Consider the following 14,218-nt stretch of genomic DNA (forward strand, 5'->3'; position numbering starts at 1 on the left):
GCTTTGTTTCAAAATGTTCACCGAACGGATTTGTTGATCGTTTTAGTGATCAGCTTTACTTCTTAGTTTGAGTTTGAGTGTTAAAGTTATGTTGCAGTCATAAAAGTGTTTTAACTTTTCAGTGAATCTCTTAGTTACACCAATATTATTCTTGTGAAGCACTGTTGTACTTAAAGGTTAAGTATTTATAAAGATGGCTATTTCCGTTTGGCCAAAGGCGACATAAACTAACGCCACACTAGCCCACATCCACATGCCCATAAGCAGCCGGTTTGTCAATGTGGAGACAATGCCATCTGGATTTTTCCTGCATAGTGCTGCTTCACCATTTTTTCATCTTCTTGAGTTTCTTTGTGAGTGATTTCTACAAAGTAAAAAAAGTCTGCTTTGAAAAGAAAATAATCACATCTGTCCATTCCTGCAGTATAAAGGAACCAAATCCTGACATGTCAATAGGAATACGCACAAGTGAAAATGGTGTGAATTGATACCAAAGTAAAGCTGCATCAATGAAAACAAGCTATGCCTCGATTTTTACTCGCGCACGCACACGCACACACACACACACACGCACACACACACTTAACACTGCTGAATTTAAATGTTTAGTCTCTGCACTATGTATGCATTTTGCCTGTTTCTACTGTACAGTGATTAGACATTTGTAATCTCTTGTTCTTCTCAGCATGGAGGACATCAGAACTGACATCAATATCTCCCCAATAGTAAAACACAGACAGGTTCGGGCTACAAGTCCCAGGGGAGGTCAGTGAGCTCTATAAGCCTCCACCCCTCTCTCCCAGTCTTTATTGCTCTCATAGCGATCTCGCATGGTGATTCATAAATGTGCGCCTGGTGCACAGCATCTGCCAAGTGCCAACACATCTTTTCTTGCTGTTTCCAACTGCAGCAGTCTCAGTCAGAGCCAGCATTTTGTACTTTAAAAATGTTCTATTTTCCGGTTCATCTGCAACCTCCCATGTGTCCAGGTCTTCTTCGTTCACCTCCAGTGTCTCTCTTTCTTTCTGAATCCCCCCTGCAGATTTCCCACGTCATCATTCATAATTCATTGTGTCCTCGTCAGTATCACAACTCTAACAAAGCTCACAAGCTAACACTTCTGTGGTGCTGCTTGACTAAGCTCTCCAGTCTCTCTTGACCTGCTGCTCCCTTCTCTTCATCTGCTCTGTCCTGCAATGGGTCGTTGACCACTGTCACTCTCTCTAGGGGCCTCATCTTCCTGTCTCTATCCCTGTCTTTGGCTCGGAGCACCCTCTCCTTGTCCCACTCCTCCCCCACCACACTCGCTACATCGCTCAGTTCCCCCAGGTGCTCAACAGAGTCGCACTTCTCCAGGTCGGAGGCGATGGTCTGCAGGCTAATGACCGACATGGAATCCGATCCAGCCTGCCCGGCCTGCAACCTCTCCCTCTGGCCCCAGCCGGACTCCCTGTGTTTCTCCACCCACTGCCTCGTCTGCCTGGTCTTCTCTCCGTCTTCCAGCCCTCCTGCTCCAATAGTACTTCCACAGGCAGCAACAATGTGAATCGCAACCGTAGCTTTAACCTCAGACTCTGCCCCTACTGGGGAGCTCCGCCCTCCGCAGGCGACGGGCCGCGCCGTGCTGGCTCTGACACGCCCCCTCTGCGCATGGATCTGCTCGCTGATCTGCTCCAGGTTGCGCAGGGCGATGGAATAACGGGTTTTGACTTTGGCCACTCTCTCTTCCAGCTGTACCACTTTGGCCTTATGTTCCTGTGAACACATAATTATAGGCTGTTCTTAGAATGGTTCTCTGTAGTCCAACTGTTGGCACGTCTTATATTGCAATGAGTATATTATAGGGTCCATGACAGTTAGAAAATGGGAATAAAATTACAATGTGTCAAAAATGATATTCAAAAGCTCTTTCTACCTTCAATAGAATCTTTTTTCTTTGCCTTTTTTCCCAAAAATGTCATTTTAAAGTATAAAGCATAAATGTTCTTATCAATGACAAATATGTGCTTGAAATCTTAATCATAAAATGAAACTATTCATACGTCATTGAATATGACACATGTACAGAAGCCCATTTCCACCGATGAATAAAAGTATTGAATTGTGAGTGTTTTTTTTCTCACAAATTTATATCTCAGCATTCTCAGAGTCTTCTTTACTTCAGAATACAGAGGGTGTCTACCACACATTTGTGAGGAAACATTCTGAAATTTCATGGGGAAAAAATGTGTTCAGCCCTTTTTGATTGCTTTCAGTGGTAGAAACTGCCTTTCATACTAATACTAAATGAAATGACAAAACAGATACTTGGAATGACAGAAACGCGACAAAACCACATGGTTTTCAAGGCCATCGGGTATGACATATTTTCGTAACATTGTGGACCAGGTACTACAAGGGTCAAATTACAGCAACACTTCAAAGCACTTTTAAGAGAGACTTACTAACCTTTCTGCTCTGGCTGGACATCTCTCTGATGCAACGTCCTGTCACAGGGCTACCACAAAGCACTAGGCTGTACATGCGCTCCTAATTGCCTGTCACCAGGCAATGTGAATGATGAGGTGAAATTCCAATTTAGAGACAAAGGTCCTTCATAAATAAAATTGATATGATTTGATATTCGATGATAATAATGAACCTGAATGCCATTTTGGGATAATTGAGCTTCTTGAATTTAAATTATTCAAACTAAATACTGCTACAAGTAAATAAAGACAATACATTTCAGTCATATAATGGAGTTTTAAAAGATAATTAAAAGTTTGCAGTTTAATAATATAGTCATATCATCGACCCTCCACCAAATTATGAGTGGAAGAATTCAAGATTCACTTTATTGTCCCCAAAGGGAAATTTGTTTTGGATCCAGCTCTGCAGCAAAACAAGTGTACTATACACAATAATATAAAGACAAACACACAATGCAGGAATAAAATGAAACCCCATCTAACCACTACTGACAAAAACACAGTCACTGTAAGTCACTACCTGCTACAGTATTGAGTCATTGGATGGACTGGGAAATAAGAAGGCTTATAAAACACATTTCTATAACCGTATAAAGTCTGCCTGAGGGGAGAGGCTGAAAGCCAGGACAGACATAATGGTGGGAACTGAGATCATTCTTCTGGCTTACTTAAAGGGTATAGATACAATCATAAAGATTTTATGAAAACTAATAATAAAAAGGAATTAATATATCCAGAGAGAATGGCTTTTCTTCTCCCAAAATATGGTGATTATAGGGTGCCTGATAGCCGAGTGGTTAGGGCGCGTACCACATAGGCTCGGAAGTATGACAGCGAGTAGGGGTGGGACGATATATCGATATATCGCGATACTTTCTCCCGCGATAAATAATCGATATACTGCCGAAAAATATCGATATAATTTTTAAGTTTGTGATACGTTGTTTTTCCTACTCTGTATTTTTGTAATGATGATTTTGAACTGTTTGGTGCTATTTTATGTGTTTATGAATTGAATACAAGGACTATCGTGATATCGCAATATATCGATATTTTCAGATATCGTGATATATCGTTGGTGAAATTTCTTGCAATATATATCGAATATCGTGATATCGCAATATATCGAACATCGTCGAATATCGTGATATATATTGTTATCGTGGGCCTAATATCGTAATATATATCGTATCGTGAGGTACCCATATCGTCCCACCCCTAACAGCGAGTCCCCGGTTCGATTCCTGGGCCATTTGCTGAATGTCACTCCCTTACTCTCTCTCTTGTTTCTTTTCTCTCTCCACTGTCACTATCAATAAAGGCAGACGACAAGCCAGAAATAATTACTTAAACATATATGATGATTGTGAAATAATAATCACAATACTTTTGTTGGGACGTCAAAACTCCAGAATTATTGATTTGTTTAAAGGTAGGGTAAGTGATATTTTTGGGTTAAAACAAGAAGTATTTTATTAAAAGGTTAAAGCACTATATTCTGATAGTAATCATTGCTATAGAGTGTTTGTTCAGTAACAGGAGTCTCCCCGTCTCTCCAGCTCTTTAATAAACAGAAAATACATTTTCTAGTAGGTGTCAAAATCTCAGCCAAACAGGAGAAAGTACCCATTTTTAAGCTTCATTTTTATAGTGTTCCAGTTCCAATTTTGCCTGCTCATTTCTTAGTGTCATCACTTCCAATTTCACTTGTTTAATCTATATCCTGATTGAGTTCTCTATCCTGATTGGATAAAATTGGAAATGAAACGAAAATGCATTTTCTGTTTTATAAAGAGCTGGAGAGACAAGGAGACTCCTTTTACTGAACAAACACTCTATAGCGATGAGTACTATCAGAATATAGAGCTATTTAACACTTATTTTAACCAAAGAAAATCACTTACCCTACCTTTAACTATGTAAGCTGTTAGCTGACTGCAACCCTTTAAAGATGGTCTTCATAGTGCAAAGCGGTTCATACTTAAAACATGTAGAAACTGTCAAAAGTTAATTTAGCTTGATTGGTTTGAGAAAAGAACCTCCTAAATAATGAATGATGGTCTGTTCCTACATAGTGTGAAGGGAAGGAACCCACAACCTTCTATTCCAACTGCCTGGTACGCACCTCCAGTCCAGTATGTGGTTGAACTATGCCTGGTACCCACCTCCAGTATGTGGTTGAACTGTGCCTTGAGCTCAAAGTAAGGTTTGGATTTGAGGATGACCTTCTTGAGGGATTTCTGGAGCGTGTGCACTCGAGCTTCTGCATCCTGACACAGGTGAGTGACACGCTGGTGCTCTCGCTCGCTACGCAGACGTTCCTCCTCTGCCTCGTTCACCTACCGCGCACACACACACACACACACACACACAGGAAATGGTATATTCATAAGTTCTACTATGCTTGTGGGGTCATCTGGCCCTTGTAAGTATAGTAATACCTGGTGTGCACACACTACTACACGCGTGCTGACTCCCTACATAATTATATGCCTAAACTCAGATATCTCGAGCTGATTTCCATATGCACCTATAACCATTGCCATCAATCTTAAAAACACAATACTCCTACTCTGTGTGGAGTTTGCATGTTCTCCCTGTGTCTACCAGGGTAGTTAATACTCTCACAAAAACATGTAGTAATCCTGGTCGCTATACCGCCTCCCCCATGACAGCCGGGGCACCTGATGGAGGAGAAGGGAACTGGTTGGAATAACGTGTTCCTTCCACGCGCTACGTCCTACCGGGGAAACTCCCCCCGGTCAGGTGATAAGAAGGTCAGTTGGCTCTCATGCATTGAAGGAGGCATGAGCTTGGCCCTGGGCTCCCTAGGCTGGTGAGGGGAGTGTAGTGCCCAGGATCACTTAGATAATTGGCACCGGGTGAAAAAGGGTTACAAATTTGTGGGATAAAAAATAAATAAAAAAAACACAATACTACGGGTCACTTTTTACACTCACAGAGCTAAATTAAGACCAAGGATTTACAGTCTACTGACATTTAACTTCAATAGAAACTGTATGGCGTATGTGATTCCTTTCAACAATGTCACTCAAAACACCAAATACTAAATTTGAGCATTCTCTTGATGAGTTATTGACCACAGCTTAATCTTGTAGGGTTATGAATTTACTTCAATTACTCTCTTTAGAGGCTTAATTGCAATACATAGCCGAGTGGGCTAATGGATTGTTTCGAAGGAAAATGAGTCCTAATGTGAATGACTACATTTACACTTGATCTTAGAATAAGTACCGGAAGTCATTAACGTATCATTGATTATTGACAGAGACCGATGGCCCCCAAAACAGCTTACAAACGTGTCTGACACTTCAGTGCAAGACTAATGATAAGACTATGATGATGCGTTCAATTGAATTGAAAATATAAAATAGAAACATTAAAAAGGAGGTGAGGCCTGAATCAGGGCTAAATGGATACATATAAAAGTAGCAGGCAGGCTTCAAAAAGTGACTGTCCTTACTGATTAACATAATTTATGGCAACAGGGACAAATTATTTTCTATAGATGTTTTTGCAATGGGGACTCTTTTGCCCTGAAGGCAGTTGCTGAAAGTGGTGATTTAATGGGTTAACTGCGATTGTCTAATATTTTGCCTGCTTTGCTTTGGGCTGCTTTGCTTTGGTAATATGACATTTGTTTTGCTGTCATGGTGGCACTGGCAGTACAGCGGCCTGGTAAACCATCCCGGTCGCATGCATTCACATTGCAGAAGACACATGATAATGTGGATTCACGCGACCGGGATGGTTTACCAGGCTAGCAGTACAGTTGGGTTTGTTTGTAGCCCATAATTGTACTACCCAGTTTAACTATTATGACTACCTAAACCTAATCTGGTTTTGGAACCATTTCCTGTCATTCTTGTCATCTAGACATATGACAAGACATATGGGGCGGCAGTGGCTCAGGGGTTGAGTGGCCCGTAGAGCGGCCGGATGGAAGCCGTGAGGTTTCCAGTTCGATGTAATGCACAATCTATGTAAAGCGCTTTGGATAAAATGCGCTATATAAATGCACCATTTACCATATAGCCTTCATAATCCTGCCATTATTTATTATAAGCTTTCAGTCTGAGCGCCTGCTTTTGTGACATCTACCTTAGAAGTGGCATGGTTGAGCATCTCCTGCCAGGTGGGGTCCAGGGTGTTTCTGTCTGCCAGGAGCCCCTGCTCTGCCACATACACCATCTCTCTGGCGGCTGTGTGCATGGAGACGGCCCTCTCAAACCTTAAAGCTGCTTTCTGAGTTTCCTGTTGAGCCTAGGAGGAAGAGGAGCCAATGACAGCTCACTTAAATACATCACAACGAATCATGAGACAAGACCAGGAGAAGCAGCATCAATCACAGATGATATATCCAGCTGAGTAAGGGGATTTTGTGAGGATGTGCCGTTTGAGAAAAATGCAAGAAGCAGCCCAGAAACAAGAAAAAGCATAAGAAACAAACAAACTAGAGAGGTTTTGGACACATGCCACGCAGCATGCAGCAGCAGGATAAACAATTCATGGAGACATAACACACAAAAAGCTGATTGTATTCCAGTCATGCAAGTCAGCGTATAATGTCAGCGCCTGGGGGCAGATGTGTCTAGGTTTGTTTGGGAGGAGGCAGTTAAGACAAGGTGACTCAGAGTCGGAGGAGGACAGAGTCATCGACTGTGCAGGAGCAGTAACACGGCTGGACACACAGGATGTCCCAAGTTTAAGGTCGATGCTTAAGAATTGATGACTGCCCGAGATTGAGCACTTGGGTAAATGTTGTGACGTGGTGTCCTGAGACGATACAGTCTTGCTCGATAGTCGTCAACCGTGTTAAGGGTGACCGTCTATTGTGCACTGAATAATTAACCGTGAAGATTGCGTTCTACATGGGCAATGATGCAAACACCTGCAGATTTAGTCTGATTTGACTCTCTCATCATTTTCTAATCTGCATTTTCATAACTCTGTAAACACTAGTGCTAACCAGGACGGATTCATAATCCATTATTTGCTTAATTGTTTTCAATTAGACCCTTGCTCTTTATCCTAATGATTTTCATTAGTTCAATTACAGTTTGAAATTACCCTTCACAATGCTTATTAAACATGACTGGCACTTGTGCATGCTTTCTTCAAGGGTTAATCTTTTACGTAATCAATCATAACTTATTCGAGCACATGCTTCAGCCTACACAATTGCTCACTCCTATCATAAAAGTTAAAGTTACATTAACATTAAAATATTTCAGTAGAAATACACGAGTTATGTACACGCGAGGCTCATTGAAACATATTTTGAATCAACTAGTGTCGTTTTCATAATCTTCAACACAGTTATGGATACTAAAGTAAGAAAATGAAAAAAATATATATTTTGTAAGCCAGCTACCACATTACCTTGTAAACAACCAAGACATAGGGCCCTATTTATACAATCTATGGCGCAAATGCGATGGGGGTGTATATGCGGCGCAAAGGGGTTGTAATTATTCTCTGAATTAGTCATGCGAGTATTTTGGGCATAACATAAATTAGACCCTTTAAGAGATTGTTATTTAAATCATATATTCAGCAAATTGGAGGAGACGCAAACAATTTTCTGCTGAGGAAAATTACATTGGACCATCCATGGGAGCAGCATTAATAATGTGATATAATTATGCCAAGAAATTCGGGGGAAAAAGCCCTCTGCTCACTGAAAAATCACATTTTAAAGAGAGGTGGACCACCCACAGTGGCCAGGTTGCTGTGGTCAGAATTGCGCCTTCCTCCTGTAGCCTAATGTCTGAGACATCTGTAATATCTTGACATATCAGCTTAATAATGTGCATTCTTAATTAGGTAATTTTTTTAACCACATATTAAAGCGTGACAGAGAGCAGCGGTTTCTGTGTGTTGTCGCGGTTCTGAATGAATATTGATGACCACATTACTGATGTACAGAGACAGATAAAGAAATCCGGGAGGCTATGGATTCACAAGAGGTAATTTAACCTACAGTACTTATCAACAATAAGTGTAGGCTACTTATTGAAATAAACTGTATTCACTTTTTCTCTCTCTCCCCCCTCGCCACTCTGGTCTCCAAAGAGGCACGGAGACATTCTTCTTCTTATTATGCAATATATGCATAATCTGGCCCAGATCATTAATTAATGTTTGAACCTCAAAGCTGAGTCCCTCGGCAATATCATCTAACATGATGAACATGAGTATTGCGTTGAATTCAGATGGATTTTGATTGCAAGCAGTGTGCGCGCATTGTGAGCCTACCTACATAGGCATATGAGCAAGGTATTTGCTCCGCATTTGCACCGGGTGCAAGATAGGGCCCATTGAGTATAGTAATGGTGAGACCTCTCGATCAAAATCCTTAGATATTGTTAGTAGAGCCTGACCAATATCGGTTTGGCTGATATACTGTATCAGCCATTATTTGACTTCGGTATTGTCAATTATGCAGGGCCCGAATTTTGTCCTGATTTCGTCCTGATTTTAACCACTTTCAACCTGGCTCCCCTATTTTGGGCATGTCAAGATTTTCCAGTTTCTCAAAGAATTGCAGATATACAAGCGGGCAATTTGCTGCCTTGTGAGTTGGTAGATCTGCTATTTTTGAACATATTTGAATAGGGCTTAAGTGGTTAAATAAAATAAAAAGTTCAGTTTATGTGTGTATTTACTTGTTTGCTTGTTCATATGTAGTACAATTACAGTTATATGTTATTTAAGTTTACACTTTATTGAAAATCTTTATCTATCAAAGTTATTTGAGCAAATGTCCTAAAATAAAAACTTTAATCAAATCCTTTTTTTATTATTATTATTGATGGTACTTTTTTATTTCTATTAAGTATTTGTCAAAACATCAGTATTCGGTGGTCTAATGCTCTTCAAAATCTAAATTGGGATCGGACCCAAAAATCTGACATCGGTAGGGCTCTACTCGATAGTTAGGTTACGTAAGTCAGTGGTTCTCAAACTGGGGTCTAGGGGGTCCCCAGCAGAAATGAGGAACAATTTAATTTCACTGGCTAGAAGAGAGAGTATATACTGTAAGAATGACGATAGGTTTCACCCTTTCACCCTCTCCACTGTTATCTCCCCACCTACAGTATAGACAGTTGAAGAATTCTGTACTAAATCTAATCTAACAACATAAATCTGGCTGGATATAGTTCTGGGATATAAAGAACTGATGAGTAGTGGGGGAAGAGCTATTCCATAGTTACCCACAAACACAAGAAACTCTTTTTTTGCCATATTGATAACATTTCACACTAATGGACTGTTTTTGTACAGTATTTCATGTTATAGGGTTGTTTTGTGTCCACCTGCCATGGGACAAGAGATACACATTAGCGGCTGCCGGCTACACATTAACTCTGGTGCAATTACGGGTATGGGAACGTAAATGATAATGTATGAGCAAAAGAACCCTGATAACATAATAATGTGTTTTTACTTATATTACTTTTCTAAACACAGCATGGATTAAGTGTGTTGTGATGGAGAATTTGTGACTTCAGGACTTTGACTTTGGAAAGGGGTCCCTGCAGGGTATGGAAACATAACAGCAACGCAGAGCGACAGATAAACAGAGAAGAATGTCAGCTGCATAGCGACGGAGAACTTGAAGCCCTGGATATACTGTATCCAGGACTTAAACTGGCAGCTTGTGGGCATGTTGACTAGTGTGTTGACAGACAGTCCGTCTCCTTTGGCCAAATGGAAATAGTGCCCTTTATAAATTCTTCACATACAAAACACAAAAGTGCATCACAAAAACATGTTCGTGTAAGAGATTTGTTGAATGTCTATTAATGACTTTCACTTCACCAGGTATTTCCTTGTTTCATGACATTATGCACGTATATAGGTGCACGTATAGAGGAAACCCAGTCCCCAACTTTGAAAACCACTGGGCAAACTGATTGCAAAACTATCCATGAGGCCAATTAAATAAATGTGGGCCTAGAGACAGACAGACAGACAGACAGACAGACAGACAGACAGACAGACAGACAGACAGACAGACACACATACACACACACGGAAACATGTATCAGATAATGATTCAGATAATGGTTCAGTGTGCACACAAATATTGCATTAGCTACACAGCCTCAAAGAACTGGGTGTCCCAGGACCCAATTTAAAAGATTTGGGCCTATTTTGACAGTGTGAATGAAATCTTGACGCTAATCAGCAGAGTAGTTTCTGAAAGCTACACACAGAGACAGTCAGTCAGTCAGTCAGTCAGTCAGTCAGTCAGACAGACAGAAAGACAGACACTAAGAAACAGGGGCAGAAACATTTATCTCACATAAATACACAGCCAACACATACCTCTTTAGCCAGTCTGCGGGCTTCATAATAGGGCCTGGCTTTCTCAATGCAATTACCAAGCTGAGAGCCCTGTGCATTGAGCTTTCTGGCAGATTCTGTGAGGATTCTCCTGTAGCTTGACCTGGCATCCTGTGGTGGGGATCAGAGAAACAACTAAAATATCTCAAAAGTGCATCATGCCTACATCACAACTCATCTAATTCCTTTTCAATAGGGCAAATATGGCAATGCCATACTTAAAAGGGGTCTTGTGATCACGAGAAAACCGGTCACAAGAGACGAGTGAAATGGGTGATGCCTGACACGAGCAATCCAGTCCATTTATTCTTTAATCTGACATTCAATCCTATTCATCGAGACAAAAAAATAGTTTCCATTTATCTGCCTGTCGTACTTCATCAAATACAGATGTCCTTATTATGGAATTCACTGAACAATGTTCACATATCACTTAAGTAAATCATCTTCCTTATTAGTCTCCAGGAAACAATTTAAATAAATGTCTTGTCTCATCTTCAAAGTAGTGTATTGATGTTCATGTCATTTTGCATTATTCCATTTGCTTTTCTGTTTTTCCACTTTTTTGTTTTCATTTGCAGGCCTGTATTCTACATGTTTATGTGCTGCTGCTTGTGTTTTCACAAGCTTGTATGTATTGTTTTGTTCTAGATTAGTAATGTATGCCTGCTTTTTGAACTTCTTCAACAAAAAAAGGACTGATTAAGTATTCTATATGGGCTTTGTTACCCTTTCTGCACTACAGCTGCTGTGTCTTAATCTTATACTGTATGTACGATACGTTTTTATATTGTGCAAATAAACTTAGCAGCTCCCTCACATTCAGTTGTAGCTCCAGTTTGTTGATTTCATCACTGGCCTGGTTGAGGTGCTCAAGTTCCTCCTGAGAACAGATGGAGGCAAAAAGATAGACATGATGTTAGGGCTATAATATTATTGATAAGGCATGAAACATTTCAAACATGGAAGGGTTTTGCACCAAATTAGGGGTTTGTGGCTGTAGCCTCTGCTCTGAGAATAACAGATTTGGTATAATTATCAGTGGTGGAAAGTAACTAAGTACATGTACTCAAGTACTGTACTTAAGTACCATTTTGATGTATTTTTTACTTTACTGGAGTATTTCCAATTTTCAATACTTTTACTTCTACTCTACTACATCTCAGAGGCAAATATTGTACTTTTACTCATCTGCAATTATTTGAAAACTTTAGTAACTAGTTACTTTGTAAAACATACAATAACCACTTCAGCCATGGCTATTTGAAAATAGCCGATCTAAGCTCACAAGCAACACCTTGTGACTTGCAGATCTGTTATTTTCAAAGGATTGTTATACATTTGGAAACTTGTGAAATGGGATATTGTGCATAATGAGTACTTTTACTTTTGGTACTTAAACATTTTTTATTCTGGACTTTTACTTGTAACAGAGTATTTCTACATTTCAGTATTGATACTTTTATTTAAGTAAAAAAAATTGAGTACTTTTACCACCACTGATAATTATTCACACTCACAATTCTCAGTACACATTGTAGAGCCTGCGCAAACATCTCTCAGTAAGTTATGTACGAACTGATTTCGTGTAAACAACCCCATTAATCATCTTAATTAAAGACAACTCGTGGACTAGATACGTCACGTTATATTTAAAATTAACCCATGTTGGGTTGGCTTGTGTTGTGTGAACTCGTTCTGTTTATGTATACAACATTGCCTAATCAAACGTGCCGTGCCTGAATCCTTGGGTCCAATGCCTCTTCATATTTGCAAATATCATCTTCTTCTTCATCATCCCCAGCCTTTTTCAGGGTATCCGTGTCTCCATCATCGTCACAATCTGATTTCATCTTCATCATCACTGCGTTCCCGTCGCTGCCTGCTACTCCCCCTGGCACAGCGACGTCTCCTCCCCTCAGCGTGCTCGCAGCGTTCATCCTACCACCTCCATCATTCGCTTCCTCGCCCGGCGTCTCTTGTCGCAGCTCTGCCGGCACAGGGACCCCAGAACCGGTCGGGATTTCAAGCGAGGTCCGCGGCTCCATTTGCGGCCTAATTTGTCGGCTTGCCTCTTCGTCAGTTCGTCAGCGATAATAGCTGTATAACTTGTATTCACGGTCACATCCTATGTACGTCACACGTTACAACATTAAACATGCACATTTAAAGTGTCACGTTCTTCCAGAAGTCCGAGAATCATGCTGCTAAAACGCCAGCTAGCTAAGGCGCTAGCTGTGTGAAGCCAGATGCTAGCTGGCTGTTTCCATCGCGCGTGGCTGTCGCTCGTCCAAAACAAACAGATCTACAAGCTACCAACGCGTCGTATCGAGACTCGTTGTTGGCTTGCAGATCTGTTCTTTTTGGCGAGCGACACCGTTGTACAACGGAGTATTGGCTTGGCTGACACAGCATGGTGTGATATTACTTTATTTTTTAACTCTATGGATATTATTACCCATGCAGGGTCGTATTATGTAAGGAGAAATATAAGATAATTATTGTTGGTAAACAAACAGTCATTCATGCTATGTTGTTGTGTTCAAGTTGTGATTTTTATTTTTTTATTCAGCTAAGTTCCCCTATTCATAGTTTTTATGGATGACATTTTGAATAAAGTTTAAAACAATATGCAACGAATGAAATAAGCAATTAAACCACCATGAGGCATTAACAAAATGTCTCATAACTGTGGTGTTTTGGGACTTTTGGGTGTTAGTCCATTATTGTGATTTTTATAATGCTGCAACGCCCATTGTTTTTGTCAAGACTATACGGTTCACTAGCTGTACTTTTTCCTGTATCTTCTCTACTGCTGTAAACTGCCGTTGACAACTTAACTATATATCTATCTATCTACCATGTGTTTATATAAAAGCCTGTGTAAAAAAATGAATGAGAGCTATTATTTTAGTAATTAATGTGATTTTACGTACGTATTCTAGGCTATTTTGTTTTACTAAAATCTTTGTGCACATCTGAATTAATTCAGTTTTTCATGCTGTACAGTATATACAGACAAAGTTTTGAGATAGCTTTTGTCAGTGGTGTAAACTAAAGTAACTAAGTACATTTATTCAAGTACTGTACTTGAGTACAATTATTTTTTACTGGAGTATTTCCAATTTTCAGTACTTTTACTTCTACTCTACTACATCTCAGAGGCAAATATTATACTTTTACTCCACAACAATTATTTGAAAACTTTAGTTACTTTGTAGATTTTGATTATTATTACAAAATATACATTACCCACTTTAGCCCATTTGAAAATAGGATACTGAGCTTGTCGATCTGCTTTTTATACATTTCATATATTTAAAAAAATGTGAAATGGGACATTCTGCTTAATGAGTACTTTCTACTTTTGGTAC

The 14,218-nt window shown here is 39.9% G+C and overlaps 1 protein-coding gene across 1 annotated transcript; it reads right to left on the reverse strand.

Annotated features, from left to right (window-relative positions):
- Positions 1–577: 577 nt before the first annotated feature.
- sh3bp5lb (SH3-binding domain protein 5-like, b) lies at positions 578–13,724 on the reverse strand. Its single transcript, XM_080442036.1, has 6 exons — positions 12,584–13,724; positions 11,665–11,727; positions 10,827–10,955; positions 6,594–6,755; positions 4,637–4,810; positions 578–1,755 (listed from the first exon to the last, which is right to left on the reverse strand). Exons 1-6 carry the CDS (start codon positions 12,890–12,892, stop codon positions 1,105–1,107), a joined length of 1,488 nt encoding a protein of 495 aa, XP_080298162.1. The 5' UTR covers positions 12,893–13,724; the 3' UTR covers positions 578–1,104.
- Positions 13,725–14,218: the final 494 nt, after the last annotated feature.

Source organism: Gymnoscopelus braueri, assembly GCF_963280865.1.
Source record: "Gymnoscopelus braueri genome assembly, chromosome: 11".
Classification (NCBI taxonomy): Eukaryota; Metazoa; Chordata; class Actinopteri; order Myctophiformes; family Myctophidae; genus Gymnoscopelus; species Gymnoscopelus braueri.